At 32.1% G+C, this 21817-nt stretch overlaps 1 protein-coding gene across 1 annotated transcript; it reads left to right on the top strand.

Moving 5' to 3' along the window:
* Positions 1 to 7309: 7309 nt before the first annotated feature.
* Positions 7310 to 20904, top strand: LOC134266881 (uncharacterized protein MAL13P1.304-like). The gene is made up of 3 exons (XM_062749084.1): positions 7310 to 7322; positions 16669 to 16770; positions 16955 to 20904. Exons 1-3 carry the CDS (start codon positions 7310 to 7312, stop codon positions 20902 to 20904), a joined length of 4065 nt encoding a protein of 1354 aa, XP_062605068.1.
* The last annotated feature ends 913 nt before the right edge of the window (positions 20905 to 21817 follow it).

Below are 21817 nucleotides of genomic sequence, written 5' to 3'. Positions count from 1 at the left end.
TTTTTTTTTTATCTCTAAATCACATGACTAAGATGATCGATGTTGAAAAACAAACATCAAAATCATGAACAAGAATGATCATAGTTATATAAAATCACATTTTAAAGTAATTTTATCGTAGGCCGGAAAATGAACCTTTTAACATGTGTGAGTCAAAAAAAAAATAATTATGATAATGAAGTATCCTTAAATCTTTTAGAATCAAAGGGGAGATAATAGAATTTTAACTTAAGGCAATATCTTTATTAAGTGAAAGAGAATTAGATCCATGATACATATAATGGAGGTCTTCAAGTTGATTTCTCAAATCCCATTTCTATGAGAACCATTACATGTATCAGATTTCTTCAAAATAATTGAGATAATTTAAATTATGCATTTTATTTTCTTGTTCATGAACTTATTTTTACACATTTGAAGAACACAAAGATAAGGGGCCATTCCAAGTTTTTTCTTTGTGTCTAAGCATCCACACTAAAATCAAAAACCTATCTTTCTGTCTGAAACAATACACAATTTTGTAACCATAAAATTTCTCATCTTCAATTGAAAATTCTCTGTGCATTGTAACTGTAGTCAAACTACTAGATTATTAAAAGAGAAAATGTTTGGTACACCATTTAATTTTTTTTTTAAAAGATACTGATTCCAAAAGAGTAAATTGCTTTTTAAAGATTTGTATTTGTCAATATTAATTTGTGATTGTTTTCAATTTTACATGTATGACCTAAAAACCAATCTGTCTGCAGATGCTAAACATAGAAAAAAAAAACTTGAAATTGCCTATTATAGTTAAAATATATTTGTCTATTGACTAAATGTGCGAACTGGAACACGGAGCTGAAGTGAATAATGTTTCCCGAATGGGTCTTTCTTTTTATATGTGTATAGTTGGTACATTTTTTCATTGTTGCTTCATTATTAGCAGTTGCAATTTTGACATTAAATGTGATGTCAGAAATATTTCATTTCAAGCTCTCTGTGCATGTATATTGCTTGTGTGTGATAAGCTCTTTGTAAGTTAGGTTACACCATTATATATTTTAATAGACACCTGAATGGACAATTCACATTATCTCATGTACCTTTGTTATTTTCCATTAATTACTCTCATTTTTTTCATGATTGCATGAAGAAACATAGTTTACATTTTGAAGTTATAATAAATTGCAGACAGAATTTCTCAGTGAATATCATGCTATAATTTGGATTTTTCCAAAATGTATACAAATTATTTTTATATACTGGACTAGATTAAGCAAATCATATTAAGTTAAATGTGAGGGGAGGGTTGTTTATTTAAAATTTTTGGCATGAGAGGTTTCGCTATATTAAAGCTGAACACGACACGTAAATAGGCATACGCCTTTACGATATCATTACCTACGATACATCAACACCAGGGTATACTTTTCAGATTCGTCACACCAGACTGCTTTATTGTCACGTGTTTCGGCGTGGAATGGTGACCTGCGTTTGTGCTGGTTAATTTGCATTACCTTTGTTTACATTTTATTGCAGTTACGTGTATCCGTGATTATTGGATACTGCTCTAACCTGTACAATTATAATTGAAAGTTTCTTTGTTATCTTACTTTCCTGCATTAGAAAAAGTATTACGTTATTAACTTGTTATTGTCGATACCGAGTGTTGTATAGCATATGTCCGTCTACACCAGTTTCGACTGATTACACAGAACAGTGACCAAGTCCTGCCCTTTATATAGGGGTCTCAGGGTATAGCGATTCTCCGATCAGAAATGGCGGCCATATTCCTTTTACGAATCTTGTTCAGCTTTAAGTACATTGCTAATCAATGTACCATTAAAAAAATTATTAATAATTACTAGTATTTCATCTGATACTAAATAATAGATGTAATACATTTTAACCTGAGCGTTTGTATTTTCTTTTATTAAATGTATTTTAAAAAATTATTGATTTGTTTTATCAAAAGTTCATAAAAACTTTTTTGACAGACTTTTTCCTAAAAATATAATATATTTAACAAGTGCAAGAAAAGAACTTAAAGAGCAAGTCCATTACAAATTAACAATAAGTAGCCCTACCTGGACCACAGTGCATTGATGATGCATCTAGGTATACGTACACGATCAGACTTGTTTTGGGTGCTAATCTGACCTACATTTTCCAAATATATTTAATTCAATTCAAATAAGTTAACGGGTTAAAGTTTTAAGAGCAGGTCTATTACCAAGTAACTATAAGCTCTATCCGGACCAAATTTGCATCGAGGCACTTACAGACCTGCTGCTTTGGATACTGGATCTGACCTTTATTTTCCAGATGAGTGACCAGGTTCAAGATTAGTAGGTCCATTAGGCATTACCATGTAACTATAAGCTCTATCTGGACCAAATTTGCATCTAGGCACTTACAGACCTGCTGCTTTGGATACTGGATCTGACCTTTATTTTCCAGATGAGTGACCAGGTTCAAGTTTAGTAGGTCCATTATGCATTACCATGTAACTATAACCTCTATCTGGACCAAATTTGCATCTAGGCACTTACAGACCTGCTGCTTTGGATACTGGATCTGACCTTTATTTTCCAGATTAGTGACCAGGTTCAAGTTTAGTAGGTCCATTAGGCATTACCATGTAACTATAAGCTCTATCTGGACCAAATTTGCATCTAGGCACTTACAGACCTGCTGCTTTGGATACTGGATCTGACCCTTATTTTCCAGATGAGTGACCAGGTTCAAGATTAGTAGGTCCATTAGGCATTACCATGTAACTATAAGCTCTATCTGAACCAAACTTGCATGAATGATGTATCTAAGGATGTACACTACCATACTTGCTTCGATGCTGGATCTGACCTACATTTTCCAGAAGAGTAAACTTAGCCATATTTTAACCAAATTAACTTATGGATGGTGTATATAATGATGGGGATTAGCTTTGAATGACCAGTTTGAGATAGATTTTTTGCTTTTCGACTAGCTTTATATTTATGCCCCTGGATCGAAAGATCCTGGGGGTATATTGTTTTTGTCCTGATTGTCTAGCTGTCTGTCTGCATGTTGTCAACGTGACGAAAATTAACTCCCGACTCTGTAATCATTAAATTTTTCTACATAAAGCATTGTTTTTTTTTTGTAGACGAAGTACAAGAAGGTCAAAATCTGACCTAAGTCTATTTCAATCTCATAATGATGATTATATTAAACTTAAAGGAGTTTATGATTTTAAAAAATCGTATCAATTTACAATTAATCCCTATCATATCAATATGAGGACCTGAAACAGGATAAAACATTCTCCAGCAGATAGACATTTTGATGCTGCTACCGTTTGTATTTTCACGTTAATCGTTATGACTTATAATCGTGATGCTGTTCCAAAACAATACATTTTTACAATACTGTCTCACTATAGTATTAGTTATAATTTCGACTTAAGGTTGAATTCGCCAATTTCATACTTGCAAAGTTGTTTGCATCACGATAACAATCGCCGCTCCAGCTACTTTTGTTATTTCTAACCAATGAAAATTGTCCTTATTTTTTTTATAAAACTGTTGCGTCATATTACCCATAATGCAATATTATTGCACGCATCACTAGATTGTAGAACACACATCACAAGATTTCGAATATACGTCACAAGATTATTGAACATACATCACAAGATTATTGGACATACATCACAAGATTTCGAATATACATCACAAGATATTGAATATACTCGTACATCACAAGATTATAGAAAATACATCACAAGATTATAGAATATACATCACAAGATTTCGAATATACATCACAAGATATTGAACAAACATCACAAGATTAAAGAATATACATCACAAGATTTCGAATATACATCACAAGATATTGAACATACATCACAAGATTTTGAATATACATCACAAGATTTAGAATATACATCACAAGATTTTGAATATACATCACAAGATTTCGAACAAACATCACAAGATTTTGAATATACATCACAAGATTATCGAATATAGCAACGTTTGACATGCCGTATTCAAAACGCCTATTGAAATTGTTCTTATTGTCATTGGTACATTATGTTACATGCTGTAGTAAATTCATTAAAAAATCATAATTTTCCAGGAAATGTTTTCATTTCCAATACAGTCATCGAATTGTTTTAACTGAGCTTTTTCAAGATAAACAGTTAAAATTACACTGTCAACAATTTTTGCCGTTTTGATTAGCAACGTGTATGACCACCATTTTCAACTTTACATGCTCTCAAGCGGGACCTCATGGGTTGGCATACATATCGAATTGTCTCAAAGGAATGTTATTCCACTCTTCCTGTAGAGCCTGTGCTAATTCTGGTACGTTTGCGGTTTGGCGTTGACGTCTTTTTAAACGTCTTCCAAGCTCGTCCCACATGTGTTTCATTGGGTTAAGGTCGGGAGATCGAGCTGGGAATTCCAAGATGTTAACTCCATAAGTGTTTAAAACGTCGTCTATCAATGATATTGATACATGCCAAAATGATTAAAACAAAATACATAGGCAAGGTATTATAAAATCTAAATTGTGAATTTGTTTCACAGGACATTTTTATATAAGCGTTTTTTAAGTCTCTGAGTATATATCTACAGTAAAGGATCAATTGTACAACTTCATCCGATGAAAAAAGAAACAAACATTAGCAACTTTATATAAATTTGTAACAATGTGAAAATATTGTGAATCGTATGAATTTTATACATCGAAAATGAAATATAATTAACAAAAAAAATATAATGTTATAAATCTATCCATATATCGTGTATTAACTATGATAGGAAACGGTCGCAGAGTATTTTACAGTGTTTTCTCAACAAGACAAAATCAACTCTAAAGCTATTGCATGATGGTCTTAATGTACATCTACATATTTGTCATGATGTAAAAAACACACACTCACACACACATCCAGCAGATGTATTAAATCTTCTAATGCATAATTTTTATTTTTACATGTAAATATATTCTTTTCTCTAAATATGAAAAGGCCTTAAATATAGTAATTAAACTTTTAAAAATCTTTCCATTTAGAATCCTTGTTAAAGGTTTTACAGTGCAATCTAGGTTCTGATTTTGGGATGATCATCGCTCGATGATCTCAGGACATATATAAAATGTTTTGCAAGAATTACACGACAAAAGAAATATTTTGATTGTAAATCACGCATTTCTTTAGCGCGAAGAAAAATTAAATCCAATAAAAATTTGTAATTTTACCCCTATCGTATATCTTCAAGAACTTAACCTCTAAAAACAGTTCAATACACTCTGCTTCTTTTGAGAATGAAACGCATAATGTTTATCAAAAGGCAGATACAATAACCTTGTCAGCAAATACAATTTATTATAGAGTCAAATGCTGACTGACGTTTTTGTCCCCCGCTTTCGCGAAAGCGAGGGGACATTAAATCTCATTCGTCTCTCCGTCTGTCTAGCTCTCCGTCTGTCAGTCTGTCCGTCACAAAAACTTAAACCTTGCCCAAACTTTTGATTTAGTAGAGCTATGACTTTCATATTTCACATGTGTATTCCTTGTGACAAGGCCTTTCTTTGGGTACCACCAATTTGACCTTTTGACCTTGACCTTGGAGTTTGACCCACTTTTACACAGAAATTTCAAATTTTTACTTTGGCCATAACTTTGGAATGGATGGTACTAAGACTTTCATATTTCACAAATATATTGTTTGTGGCAAGACCTTTCATTGGATACCAACAACCTTGACCTTGGAGATTTACGTACTTATGAAAAAACGTTAACCTTGACCATAAGTTTTGAACGGTGAGGACTAAGGCTTTCGTACTTCACATATGTTATCCTTGTGAGAAGACCTTTTATTGGATACCAAGAACTTTTACCCTTTGACCTTGACCTTGGAGTTTTAACTACTTTTTAAAAACTTTAACCTTGGTCACAACTTTTAAACAGTAGATACTAGGACTTTTATATTTCACATATGTATTCCTTGTTGCAAGACATTTCATTGGATACCAACAACCTTGACCTTGGAGACTTACATACTTATGAAAAAACTTTAACCTTGACCATAACTTTTGAACGGTTAGGGGTAGGGCTTTCGTACTTGGTTTAAGAAGATCTTTTATTGGATACCAACAACTTTTACCCTTTGATCTTGACATTGGAGTTTTAACTACTTTTTTAAAAAACTTTAACTTTGGTCACAACTTTTGAACGGTAGATACTAGGACTTTTATATTTCACATATGTATTCTTTGTGGCAAGTCCTTTCATTGGATATCAACAACTTTGACCTTTTGACCTTGACCTTAAAGATTTACGTACTTATGTAAAAACTTTAACCTTGACCACAACTTTTGAACGGTAAGGGCTAGGGCTTTCATACTTCACATATGTAATCCTTGTGAGAAAACCTTTCATCAACAACTTTTACCCTTTGATCTTGACCTTGGAGTTGACCTACTTTTATAAAACGTTAACTTTGGCCATAACTTTTTAACGGTCAGGATAAGGGTTTTCATCCTCCAAAAAAATCAACTTCAATGATAATTTCTATGAAATGACATATGATAGGATGTTCATATTACACACAATATGTCATAAAAAATAACATCTCACCAACAAAGACACCGAAAGCGGGGGACCACAATTCTTTGAATTTGCTTGTTAAAACTAATTGTTAGTCCATTTTTATACAGTGAATTGACGACGGAATTAACCCTTATTTTCCGACATCGAGCACACGCAGAGGGTGTGACAATTCGGCAGTGGATATTCACTCCTTCATGGCACCTGATCCCACCTCTGATATTTTGAAGGTCCGTAGTTTTCTCTGCTCCTATTTTGTATTGTTTTATTAGTTTTGACATTGAATACTGTTCGTTATCTCCATATTCTTCACGCAGAAGCTAAAAAAAAATGACCTGAATCGACCATACTATAAATATATATTTTTCTAATTTTCCTTCATTTGATGTTATTTTTCGCTAATAAAAAATGATTTATAAAACATAATTCTGGAACATACACCCATTCTATAACAGTAGAGGAGTAATAATAGATAGCTTTTGTTTACCTTTTATATTTTTTAAATTTTGTATTAAAAGAATAGAAGAATATTATTTTTACCTTCTGCCATGTTTTGAAGAGAAACAACCCAAAAAGGGTATGCCTATTATTTTATGTGCAATGATCCACTACACTACATATACCGCGGTGCTGATAAGCCCCTTTAATATTCGTACACAAATCTGATTCGCTATTCTATAAAAAGAAAAAAAAATCACGACGTGGCTTTAACATAAAAGCGAAATGGCGGCAGCAAGTAATACACATATATATTGTCTTTGCTTTTGTATTTATATATTTAATATTGCCCATTTTTAAAACTTGATGTATGAAAAGAATAACTTTGCTTGTGAAAGAAATACAGATTTTTATGTTTTCCCAATCAGACACCTACCTGATACTAGTATGTACCCCATCTTCAAACATTTCGATCTAATTCTATTTAAGGGACTCCTATCCTCAACCAGGAAGGACTCTTTAATTTATAATTCAATTTAAAAAGTCTTAAAATGAAGCTTGAAAAATAAATCTTTTCATGCAACAATCTTCATTTCTCAATGTGCTCCAAGGTTCTTTGAAGTTCTCAGAAAGGTCTAATTAAAAGTCGAAATTTTTACCCCGTAAAAGCATTTTAAAATTAAAATATATCAAGAGATTGATGTTCATTTTTATCTTATCATAGATACCAATGTTTATTTACATGATATGAAATTATAATTAATTATGGAGCTTTGCAATGACAAGAGAAACTTTATACACTTTGCATTGTAAAATGATCGAAGTAAATAAAAGAAATTAAATGACATTATATGTATAAAAACTGTGGAATATCTTCGAAAGCCCAAATTTGAATTGGAAAATGCAGGTGTTATATTCAATGACTTTAAACAAACTTGAAATCTACTAATTTTTTCTAAATAATATGATTAAATTGAAAGATGAAGTTTGAATAATTACTATGGGTAAAAACACGTTGCTTTGAAAATTCAGAGACATTTTTGTGAGCATTTTCAATTAGTCAACGCTTGATTTTTGGAACCTGAGGATCGGAGTAGCTTAATTTAATTTTTTGCAACTTACCATTTTCACATTATTATCTCCTAATCCTTATGTGTCAAAGACTGTATATATATATAATATCATTTCAACGTTTTATCATCAACGTCAAATTGGACGTCACTTAAAATTTACTTGATATCGCAAGAGTTATCCCCCAAAATGTTGTATATGTTTGCCATTCATCAAATTGAATATGCGTATTTTTTAAGTTAATAATCTTACCTATTACTGTCTAGGTAATGATATAGAAAATATTTGCAAAGTAAAGCACTACTGTCCATTAATTTTTATAGACATCTTCGGTATAAAGACATTCACAAAATTATACCATGATTGAAATAAGAGAATATGTTTGCTTTAAGAAGACCGATATATTTAGAATGCAATGCAGGGGTAATAATATTATTTATGTAGACACATAGAGGAGTAATGCGGAAATATGTGGGGTCTATGGAACGCCGTCACTGCCTTATAGGAGAACACAACAATTGCATTGCGTCATCCTTCCATGACATTATGTGAACACTTTATGACATTTACTCACACTGCTATTGCATTGTGTCAACCTACGATTACATTATGTTAACTCTTTATGATATTCACACAACCTACTATTGTATTGTGTCAACCTTTCATTACATTATGTCAACTCTTTATTATATAGACCCACAATACTATTGTATTATGTCAACATTTCATTACATTATGTCAACTCTTTATGACATTAACCCACAATACTATTGCATTATGTCAACCTTCCATTATATTGTGTCAACTCTCTTTATGACATTAGTCCACACTACTATTGCATTGTGTCAATCTTTCATTGCATTATGTCAACTCTTTATGACATTTACACACACTACTATTGCGTTATGTCAACTTTCCATTACATTATGTTTAGTCTTTATGGCATTAACTCGCACTTTAATTACATTACGCCAATCTTCTATTGCATTATATCAGCTCTTTATGACATTAAGTCAAAACAATTTTACGTGGTGTAAAGATGTTTTTATATATTTTCAACTCATTATTACATTATGTGCACACTCTACTATTTGGTCTTAGTAGTTCATTACATGATGTCAATTTTTCCTAACTTTTTGACAAATCATTATTATGTTATGCCATTGTATCTTTATATTGTGTCTAAAATGGTTAGCCTCTTGTCAGTATATCTTAGAATATTTCAACTCTTTATTGTGTGACGTAAGGTTTAGGTTATGCCTAAAAGTTCGTTTCGTGTTTTCAATATTACTTGCACATATGTTAAACATGCAAATAATTTAAATTAAATATATCAAATATTAAATTATATACAAGACTTAGTAATTCCTTAATTAAATATCAGGTTAAAATTTATAAATAGGATCATGTTCCCGTGGAATCTTTATTGACGATTGTTTTTTTTTAACGTCGAAATTCAATCAATGGCCGTTTAATCTCATAATTATCGCAAATCAAATAGAATGTGTAATGCAGCAATTTTTTTCATTTTATTTTGAAAAGTCCGAAACTTCTGATCTAACTACAAAACACTGTCCTAAGCTTTTTATCAGTCTTTAACCCTCCTTTGTCTTTCGCATTTCATACGTGCACCGATGTGTGGGTGGGGAGAGGGGGGTCCCCCCTCTCATCTTTAGTGACCAAAATATGCATGAAATTAATCAATTGGTTTTACTTTGTAGGACATTGCATTAGTTTCACATAAAGTATAACCGAAATAAGTTGAAACGTTTTATATATAAAAAAAAAACACTAAAGCCTGAGAGCTTCCAGGCTTTCACCCCCTGGTCCCCAACTTAGACACCATACCGTTCCTCTATAGCTACTCTTTTTCAAGAACCAGTGAGGGACTGGTAGAATTTTGTAACAGAATTCTGGACCTGGAATGGTTGAAAAATGACTAGTTCCAGTGACGTTGCATCGTTTTTGAAAGTTGGAGGAGGTTTGTCAGCCAGGAAAAATATAACGTCCAAACTCAAAAATCCTATTTGGGTGAAAGGGGAGGGGGGGGGGGTCCAATTTCGATCAGTCCTAAAAAAAATTCCCTGATACTTCAGCAAAAAGTGGGGCGGAATTTCAAACCCCTTCAATAAACATTTTCTATGATAAAATTATGTCGGAAAAAAAGAGGAAACCAGACCCCCCTTATATAATGTGTCTCTAATTCGTCCTAATTAATCAGAACACCCCCCCCCCTTTCCCGTCGTGAAAACACGGTTATCAACTTTGACATAATGTAAATGTATTTTACACCACGTAATGAACATTTGAATCAACATGATGAAGAGTTAACACAATATAAAGATATTCTTAAATCATATAAGAAAGATTTGACATAACGTAATTATATATCCACATCACGGAATGGAGTAGTGACATAATGTAATAAAGTGTTGATATAATATGGAACGCCGGGGCTGTCTCCATAATATATGTTCACATTATGTTATAAACCTTTTTACATCACGTAATAAAGCACCGACATAAAGGTAAGATGTTTTCACCTAACATTGTGATGACCTCGACGTAAAATAAAGATACATTTACATCACGTAATAATGCTTTGTTATTATAGAAATATACACTCACACAAGGGAATGAACTTTGACTTAACGTTATGATAAATTTAATCATAGAACACATGTAAAACGAAATTCACTTGACGTAATGCAATTTTGACCTCGCATATTAAAGAAATGAAATAATATTAACATACATTCATTTCACGTAATAAAGTTTTAGCACAATGTAAACATATTTTCACTTCACATAATGAACTTTGGACTTCAAGTTATGAAGTGCTGACATAATGGAAGAATGTGTTCACTTCATGTAATGAAGCATTGACATGATGTAAAGACATTTTTACAACACCCCATAAAAATTGACATAACGTAAAGATATGTTCACATCACGTGATGATAGATTGACATAATGAATGCATAGTTTTATGCTATAAGGCAGTGATGGCGTTCCATAGGGGTCCTTGATAAAATCCATATTGGGCAAGGACGTCAGTGATGAAGCTCCATGCGGGTCACATGAAAACAGCAGGCTTGGGGTCAATTACTTTGAAATGTAATTAATTACTTTCAAATACATTGATAATTTTGTCAATTACTTGCAATTACAATTACATTGATTTTTTCAAATGTAATTAATTACTTTCAATTACTTTGACAAATGTAATTAAATACATTTCAATTACTTTGAGTTTTATTTTTATAAAAAAAAAAAAATTTTTTTAATTAAGATTTTTTCTATAGCGATCGAATTCGAACTTTCATTCAGTGTTTTTGTTCTTGGGTATGATAGGGGTTCACACCTGGTCAAAATTAGACCTTTACTTTATAATGAGTGTGACACACTGTATAAACAAATTAAACATTATGAGACAATTAATTATTTTACAAACACAAACCCATGCTACACCAGTATGATGTATGGCATGATCTTTTTTGTTACTTTCTCAAATCCATATTTTTGAAGGAAATGAATAATATCTATCACAATTCCATTCATTATTTTCTATCTTAAAATGAATAGAATACAGGTAAATCTAAAAGGGGATGTAGTTTGTCTAATTACTGTAAAACAAATTAACTATCTAAACAATCATTGTTATTTGCAAGTGGGAATAGGATGAACTGAGATTTATAAAACATGGGAATAAGTAATATAAACCCACTAGTATAAAACTATGTATCAGTATAAGACACCTTTTTAAATATAAACTTTATTTTGCAAAAAAGTAATTGAAATGTAATTGAAAAGTAATTGAAAATACATGGCCTTTTTTGAAATGTATTTAAATATATTCAATTACTTGTAATTGAAGGCTTGCTCAAATACAAATTACTTCCAATTACTTTGAAAAATGTAATTAATTACACTCAATTACAATTACTTTATTCAATTACCCCATCCCTGGAAAGCAGTATATTGATGATGTGTGGCTGGTAAATTTTAAATATATGGTGGGTTGGTCACGTCGAGGGGGCACATTAGCAATATGAGGTGGGTAGACAGCATAACACCGTTTCATGCAGTATTGCTCTTGACTAATGAAATTTCACGATTTTTATCAGAGGCAGGATAATGATGCATTCAGAATATTCTAATTTGACTAAATCAGTGATCCAATTTGACGTCGTAGTAGGCAAAATGACGTCAATTACAGAACACAAATTTTTGTGATATTGATATTTAAATTTGTTTTTAGTTAAGGAAAATGAATAAAAAAATGTAGAAATTAACATTTAAAATTTATCATGTTATGCTGTATCTGTCATTTGGATTAAATCGACGACCGATGACGTCATAAATGTACATCAAATAAGTTGGGAATATATAATGTTGTGTAAAGAGAATTTAGCTAAGAAGGCATGTTCAAAGACGCGTAAAATGTAGTTTAGAAGCAAATATCGTGAATACTATGTGAATTTTATAGGGAGTGAAGGTTTAAGGTTTATTAAACGTATACGGTTATTTATTTGCTTTCGAAAACAATCAGCTATTACCGTTTCCCGGTAGGCCTTTCCTCTGTCATTCGTGACAAAAATAATGCAAAAGAACCAACAGTTAGCTGGACATTCCAAAACACAAGATCTGTAGAGATTGAAAGCTAAACTTCTAAAATACTTGGAAATTTAAGTGCTGCTAGAATCCCGAGGTAAGCATGGTTTTACAAAAAAATCTCGGGTCATATGTATAATTTTCAAAACATCGGGTAAGGATTCTCGCGAATGTGTGGAACAATTATTTACTTATCGGACATTGAGATTCTAGCAGCACTGTTAAGGCATAATAGATTTTTTTTTCAACTATATTATTTACTCAAAGAAGTTAATTATTAAACTCCGGGGTATTGTTGTTCTGTTAGCTTTCTTATTAGGAAACATTTCGCTATTAATAGAGTAACGTGATACCGTGGTGATGGTGCACTTCTTTGCCTTAGACACATTTTTATGTTTTATGCAATTGTTAATATATTTGTGGTATCTCTCCATTATATAAACATACAGAGAGATAATAATTTCAATTATGTATGAAGTTTGTCAGAAGTCAATACGTGACCTAATCACACGGTGCAATAATATCTACCGATACATAAATTATAAAATAACATGCTCTACTTGCTTTTCATGTATAAAAATCAACAAAATAAACAATTAAATTGATAATTATTTTATTTTAAATGTAAACAAATATTTCATATAGTTTTTGGTCTATCGATTCAACCTGTGTACATAGAGAAAACTAGGAGCCTAGCTTTTGTTTACATTTTTCTTCACTTTTGTCGGCTGCACAGTCTCTAACGTTCATCCTAATTTTTTAAGGAAAACCTTTGGTAAAATTTTCATGATAAACTTTTATTTTAACTTTAAATTTTACTCACGATAAATGTGTAAATCTGTTGAAAAATATCATTGCAATCATGCCATGAACAGCTGCCAATCACCTCGGCGTTTTCACAGTTCAATGTAAAGCTGTCGCTAGTTTCTACGTGTTTATCAGTGTTTTACGATAAGTATGCCTTTAGTTACTGAAACCATAGAATGTTTTTGATCAAATTGCAAATTAACTGGCTCGGACAAGTGTCTCAATCCATCGGATCCATCCATCCCTTTCCGGCGACCGAAATTCCTCCAACCTTTTATCTGAATATCATCAAACTTCGGACGTGTTTCTTGTGTCTTTTCAGCATCGATTATCATTTTTCACGAAAAAAAAATTTTCCCAGACAACAATCTGTTCACTATAACTGATCACAAGTAGCCTTTCACAAAATATTCCCTTCGAAATAGATTCCTTAACCTAATGCATTCAAAGCGTAACCGCCATGCAAACCGATTTACACCTTGCGTCATTTTTCAAAATCTACGACGGACGGTTAGTGCCATAATTTAAATTCAAAAATATTGAATTGTCTGTATCAAATGTATATATATATATATATATATATATATATATATATATATATATATATATATATATATATATATATATATATATATATATATATATATATATATATATATATATATATATATATATATATGTGTGTGTGTGTGTGTAAGTAATAAATAACAAGTTTATAAACTTCAATGGGAAATGAAGTGGGTCGGTACGTGATCAAATCTCATGAGAAGGCCTTCGGCCTTAACAGGATTTAATCACGTGACCGATCCACTTCAATTCACATTGAAGTTTATAAATTTGTTATTTATTTCTTAAATAATAGTTTACGTTCTATCAGCGGCCTTGGCAAGTTATTAAACTGAAGGGGCCGACTGTGGTTTCCATTGCGCATCATAGTAAAATGAAGCGTATCGACTGTTTAAAAGCAACTTTTTTCGCTAAATTATTAAAATTAACAAAATTAAGAAATTATAGGTATAAAAATGTAATAACAATTTTATATAACTGATTTTTTAACTGATTTTGCAATTGATTGGTAGATTGACGTCATTACAGTGTGTTTTTGACGTTATGATAAACTGAAGCTCTTAAAGAAAGGGGTAATAAAATGTTATGTAAGAAAAAGTAATAAACATATGCTCTTGAAATTTAAAACATAGAAATTTGAGAATATCTTCATTATTTTTATTATGTTTTCATATGAATCCTTTGTTTCCGTCACATTTTGTACTATACGCAGGTACGTTAAGGAGGCATATAAGTCATTTTAAAGAAAATTAAGTTTGATTATTTACCAAAACTGCTGATAAACGTGAACTATAATTCTTTATTACATAAAGATAACATAGTGTCTAACGCAACGACGTGCACCACAACCACGCCATCATTTCCTTAATAAAACAGCTAACAGAACAACAATACTCCGGAGTTTAATAATTTCTTTGAGTAAATAATGTAGTTGAAAATATGTGTTTTGCCTAAAACGTGCTGCTAAAATTCCAATGTCCCGTCAGTAAAATAAATTTTCCACACATTCGCACAAAACATTATGCGATGTTTTGATTTTTTTTTTTTACATATGAACAGCATACTATGGTGGCATATTAATGCCATCCACATAATTTTTCGTCAACATAGCATATCATGTCAAATCAAGATAACTATCGCGTCAAGTCATGATAACTTTCTGATTTGTCGACAAACACCGACTTTATATCTTGTCAAGTCAAGATAAGCTATCTATCACGTTTTGTTGCAATAGCCATCTTGACATGACGAGATAACTTTTAATCGCGATACAAGATAAATTATCTCGTTTTGTCAAGATAGCTATTGCAAAAATACGATAGCTTATCTTGACTGTACAAGATAAAGTCGGTGTTTGACGACAAACCAGAAACTTGACGCGATAGTTATCTTGACTTAACGTGATATCTTACGTTGACAAAAATTATGTGGATGGCATAAATATGCCACTAGAACAGGGATTTTTCATAAAACCATGCTTAACTCGAGATTCTAGCAGCACGTTCCAAGTATTTTAGGTGTTAAACTTTCCATTTGTATAAATCCTATGTTTTGAAATTTACAGCTTATTGTTGTTCTGTTTTTTTTTTTGGTCACAAATGACAGAGGAGAGGCCGACCGGGATACGTATATAGCTGACTGTCTTCAAAAAAAAATATAATCGATGAATATAAATTAGCAAACCTGTTTTATTAACAGAACTCCATATAAATTTCACAAAATATTCACAATATTTGCTTTTAAACTCCATTTTACGAATCTTTGTACATGTTGCCTTAGCCAAATTCTCTTTACACTGATCAATTCCAAAGTTACTTGCTGTACACATATGACGTCATTGATGGTAGATTTCAATCAAAATGACAGAATACAGCATAACAGAATAAGAACATTTCATTTTTGTTAATGTTTTTATGTTTCTATTCATTTTCTAGAGTTAAATTACATTGTTAAATACCAATATTACGAAACTTGTGTTTTCGAATTGACGTCATCTCGCCAACTATGACTTCATAATGTCGCACTGATTAAGTCAAGGTAGAATATTTTGTATGCTTCCTTATTTCCCATGCGCACTCTATAAAAACAGGAAAATTCGTTAATTTTTGGCATTTTGAGATGCCCCCTCTGGCAACAAGAAGGTAGAATTTTGTGTTTCTTACATATATGGTATAATATAGTACTACACATCAAATATCATAGTTTGAACAAAAAGTCTAATGTAGCATTGGTATAATTTGCTTTAAAGTGCTAAAAATTGGCATTTCCCTACATAATCCTTTGGTAAATATACCTGTATTTAAAAACTACCTGGACGGTATATTTCCCTCAAACTTTGCATATACACTTAAGTTTATGTAAGTTATAGATGGTATGAAAATGAAGACTTTCGCTATTGTAGTTTTCACACAATAAAACCTCAGTCAACGACAATTTGAAAGCTTCCTTTACATACCCGCGAACAAAAGCAATTAAAAAAAAAACCTTTATCTGCAATATCATTATAACTAAGGAATGAAGTCTATAAATACTATTGTAGATTTTTTTAAAAAAACCTCAAAAAGTCAAAACATTATGATTTTTAGGTACACAGAATACGTCTATTGAAGTCTTATTCATTGGAGAATGTGGATCTGGAAAAAGCACCACTATTAATAGTCTTCTGGGAAAGGAAGTGACCAAAGGAGGCAAAACGTTTCTTCTAAATGGCTTGACAAAAAGTGTTATGGCTTGCTACAGCAAATGTCCATCCGATCTAATATTGATGTTAGGTGAAACAATATTCTACGTTTCCTCATAGTATGAATTATTGTTCTTGAAGATAAAATTACTGATTAAAGAACCAAATAAAATCTTGATTATTTTTTTCAGCAGACAATTCCAAAACAGGGATACAAGATTCTAAAGAAGAAGACGGAACTGAAACACTAATATACCATAGAAGAGGCATACCTAAACAAACAAAAATATTAAATGCTGAGGTAAAATTTGCTATACCTGAACAAGGAACTGAAGAAAAATCAAGCTATCAAATAGATACATCAGCAAATATTAAGACATTTAATGCTGAGGAACAAGATACTAAAGTCAAAGAAGGATTTGAAGAGACATCACATCATCAATCAGACATACCAGCAACTATTGAAATATTGAACTCTGAGGATAAAGGTTCCAAAGCCAAAAACGATTCAGAAGTAAAAACGATCCATCAAGTAAATACACCAGCAAATATTGAGACATTGAACGCTGAGGAACAAGATTCTAAGGACCAAAAAGAAGCGAAAGACAAATCCAACCTTCAAATAGGTTCACCAACAAGCACTAAGACATTTAACCCTGGGGAACAAGATTCTAATGCAAAAAAGGGAACAGATAAGAAATCCGACCAACAAGTAGATATACCAACAAATATTGAGAAATTTAACGCCGAGGAACAAAATTCTATAGCCAAAAAAGGAATGCAAGAGATATGCAGCCAACCAGTTTATGAATCAACCAACATTGAGACACTGAACCCCGATGAACAAGATTCTAAAGTCATAACAGGAGCTGAAGTGATATCCAACCATCGAGTAAATACACCAGCAAATACTGAGACATTGAATCTTGGGAAAGAAGATTCTGAAGCCAAAGACGGAAAGGAGAAGAAATTCAACAACCAAGTAGATATACTAACAAATGTTAAGACATTAAACGCTAAGAAAGAAGATTCCAACCCCAAAGAAGGAACTGAAGAGAAATCCAACCATCAAATAGGTAAATCAACAAACATTGAGTCTTCTAACCCTGGGAAACAAGATTCAAAAGCAAAGGAAGAAACTTTAGCGGAATCGAACCACCAAGCAGATATACCAGTAAAAATTGAGACATTGAACTCTGAAGAACATAACACTGAAGCCAAAATAATAACTGATGGAAATGAAGAGAATTCCAACAATCAAATAGGTACATCAACAGACATTGAGACATTAAACTCTGCGGAACAAAAACATACAGACAAAGATGGAACTGATGAGAAATCCAACTATTATATCGAGGAATCAACAAACATTGAGACATTGAACGCTGAAGAAAACGGTTCTAAAGCAAAAGAAGAAAATAAAGAGATATCCAACCATCATGCAGATATATCAGCAAACATTGAGACATTGAACTCTAAGAAAGAAGATCCTAGAACCATTGAAGGAACTGAAGAGAAATCCAACTATCAAATAGGAAAATCAACAGACATTGAGTCATCTAATCCTGAGGAACAAAATACTAAAGCCAAAGAAGGAATTGAAGAGAAATCCAACCATCAAATCGATGAATCAACAAACATTAACACATTGAACTCTGAGGAACAAGATTCTAAAGGCAAAGAGGGAACAGAAAAGAACTCCAACCATCAAATAGGTACATCAACAAACACTGAAGCATTAAACCATGACAAAAAGGATTCTTATGCCAAAAAAGATACGGAAGTGATATGTATCCACCCAGTCTATGAATCTAATAACACTGAGACAATGAATTCTGAGGAACAAGATTCTAAAGTCAAAGAAGGAAATGAAGAGAAATTCAACCATCAAGTAGATATACCAACAAGTATTGAGACATTGAAATCTAAGGAACGAGACTCCAACACCAAAGTAGGAACAGAAGAGAACTCCAAACATCATAAACGTACATTAACAAACACTGAGACATTTAACCCCGACGAACAGGAATCTAATTCCAAAAAAATAACAGAAGAAATATGCATCCATCAAGTCGATGAATCAACCAACATTGAGACAATGAACTCCGAGGAACAGGATCCTAAAGTCAATGCAGGAACTGAAGAGAAATTCAATCGTCAAGTAGATATACCAAGAAGTATTGAGACATTGAACTCTAAGGAACGAGACTCCAACACCAAAGAAGGAAATGAGAAATCCAACCATAAAATAGGAAAATCAACAGACATTGAGTCATCTAACCTTGAGGAACAAAATACTAAAGCCAAAGAAGGAACAGAAGAGAAATCCAACCATCAAATCGATGAATCAAAAAACATTAACACATTGAATTCTGAGGAACAAGATTCTAAAGGCAAAGATGGAACAGAAGAGAAATTCAACCATCAAATAAGTACATCAACAAACACTGAGACATTTCACCCTGTCGAACAGGATTATAATGGCAAAGAAGGAACTGAAGAGAAATTCAACGATCAAGTAGATATATCAACAAGTATTGAGACATTTAACTCTAAGGAACGAGACTCCAACACCAAAGAAGAAACAGAAGAGAACTCCAACCATCAAAAAGTTACATCAACAAATACTGAGTCATTTAATCCTGACGAACAAAATACTAAAGGCAAAGAAGGAACTGAAGAGAAATCCAACCATCAAATCGAAGAATCAACAAATATTGAGTCATCTAACCCTGGGAAACAAGATTCAAAAGCAAAAGAAGAAACTATAAAGGAATCCAATGATCATGCAGATATACCACTAAATATTGAGACATTGAACTTTGAAGAACAAAACACTAAAGCCAAAAGAAAAACTAATGGAAATGACGAGAACTCCAACCATCAAAAAGGTACATCAACAAACACTGAGACATTTAACCCTGACGAAAAAAATTATAATGGCAAAGAAGGAACCGAAGAGAAATTCAACGATCAAGTAGATATGTCAACAAGTATTGAGACATTGAACTCTAAGGAACGAGACTCCAACAACAAAGAAGAAACAGAAGACAACTCCAACCATCAAAAAGGTACATCAACAAACACTGAGACATTTCACCCTGACGAACAGGATTATAACGGCAAAGAAGGAACCGAAGAGAAATTCAACGATCAAGTAGATATATCAACAAGTATTGAGACATTGAACTCTAAGGAAAGAGACTCCAACACGAAGGAAGGAAATGAAAAGAAACCCAACGATAAATTAGGTAAATCGGCAAAAATTGAGTCATTTTACGCTGGTGAACAAGATTCTAAAGCAAAGGAAGAAACTGAAGAGGAATCTAACCATCAAGGTACTGAATCAACAAACATTGAGACATTGAACCCCAAGGAGCAATATCCTAAAGCCAAAGAAGAAACTGAAGATGAATCAGAAAATATGAAGACATTTTCAGCTGTAAAACAAGTTTCTAAAGGCAATGAAAGAAGTGGAAGGACAATTAACGATAAAAAGAATTTATCTAATAAGGTGTCAGAAAGAGTTATTATACCCAATAGATCAGAAGACATCAATCAAACTGCTACAAATGAGGGTAAAGCAATGGATCCTGTTAGAGACAATGTGAAAAAAAATTCCACTCACGAAGAAAAAAAAAATGATTGTCTAATTTTAGAAATGAACAGAGAAGAGTATGCCATGAGTGAGAACTTGATCACTCTTTACGATACACCGGTTTTAAAAGAAGCTGTTGATACTATTGTTTATGAAAGAAAATATTTTCATGCGGTTGCACTTGTGTTCCCAATGACAAGATATACAGAGGAGAGAAAAACATTTTTAAAAAATGTCCTGGAACTTTTTGGAGATGAACTATTTGAACACTTAATTATAATTTTCACTAAACCTGAAAACTTAGTAGTAAAAGACGAGATAGAAGGACTATCAAAACAGGATAAATTGTTTGAAAAATTTCTAACAAAGACAGGAGAAAGATATATTGTGTGTTCTAAAGATCATAGTGAAAGGAATGAATTTTGCAATTCTTTTTATGAGAAGCTGAAAGAAATATTATGCAAACATGGACAAAAACGCATAACCATGAAAAGGAAGAAAACTGTTCTTTCTGCTTTTAAACGTTTGATAAGAATCACATAAAAAAAAATGATTGAATGATTTTATACATTATCAATTTAAAACGTGAAAAATTATATGTCTTCGTTGTGAGTCAGTGCAAATTTAGTTCTTTTGTCCTTTACAATTAGTATATGATTTAAAATAGTTTTAGTGTTTTTAATACATTTTAACATATAGTACTATAATAGTAACCTCTAGTTTCACATAAATTGTAAGGGATATTTAAATTAAGCGATCTCGCCATCCTCACTAAAAATACCAAAATTGAATCCTCACTTAAAATTCAACCTATTTTTGTAAAATATTAAAAGAATTGTTGTACTGAAAGAGCCAAATTTTATTAATACATGTGTAGAATTATATGAAAAAAAATGTATAACAGTTTCTACAGATAAAATATACGAAGACAACGAACAATATTCAGGGTCGGAAGTCCATGAAACAATACAAAGAAAAAGTCTCAATAACGCATCACCTGTGGTCCCCGGTTACTCGTCAATTTTTTCAACCATCATTAAAATCCTTAAAAATTACATTATATTATTCTCTTATGTCTGTAGTTTATGCGCCAGGGTTTAAAAATATCAAATAATTGCAATAGACGACACGCGAAGCTGTGTTTTGAAGGTGGGGTTCTTTGATTTTCATGAATATCAAAAGAAATTTGTGACAGGTACCCACTTCGCGGCTTTCGTAGACATCGAGCGCAGATTTGTTCAACGTCGAGATCGAAATATAATGTGAATATTATATCTAAAAAAATTGTGTGAAAATATCTTTGTTGAACAACCTTGCTCTCTGTGTTTTCTACTTACACATGTAAAAGTATAAGGATTTTGAATCTGATCGGTGAGCACATTTACATACCATTAACCTGTTGTTGACCTATTAAGAATAGATAATATGTCACGTAATCCATACCTTCACAGGTGAA

This window comes from Saccostrea cucullata, unplaced genomic scaffold, assembly GCF_032062105.1.
Source record: "Saccostrea cucullata isolate Sc308-1 unplaced genomic scaffold, CSIRO_AGI_Scuc_v1 ctg1038, whole genome shotgun sequence".
Classification (NCBI taxonomy): Eukaryota; Metazoa; Mollusca; class Bivalvia; order Ostreida; family Ostreidae; genus Saccostrea; species Saccostrea cuccullata.
This window is presented reverse-complemented; position numbering and strand designations above follow the sequence as displayed.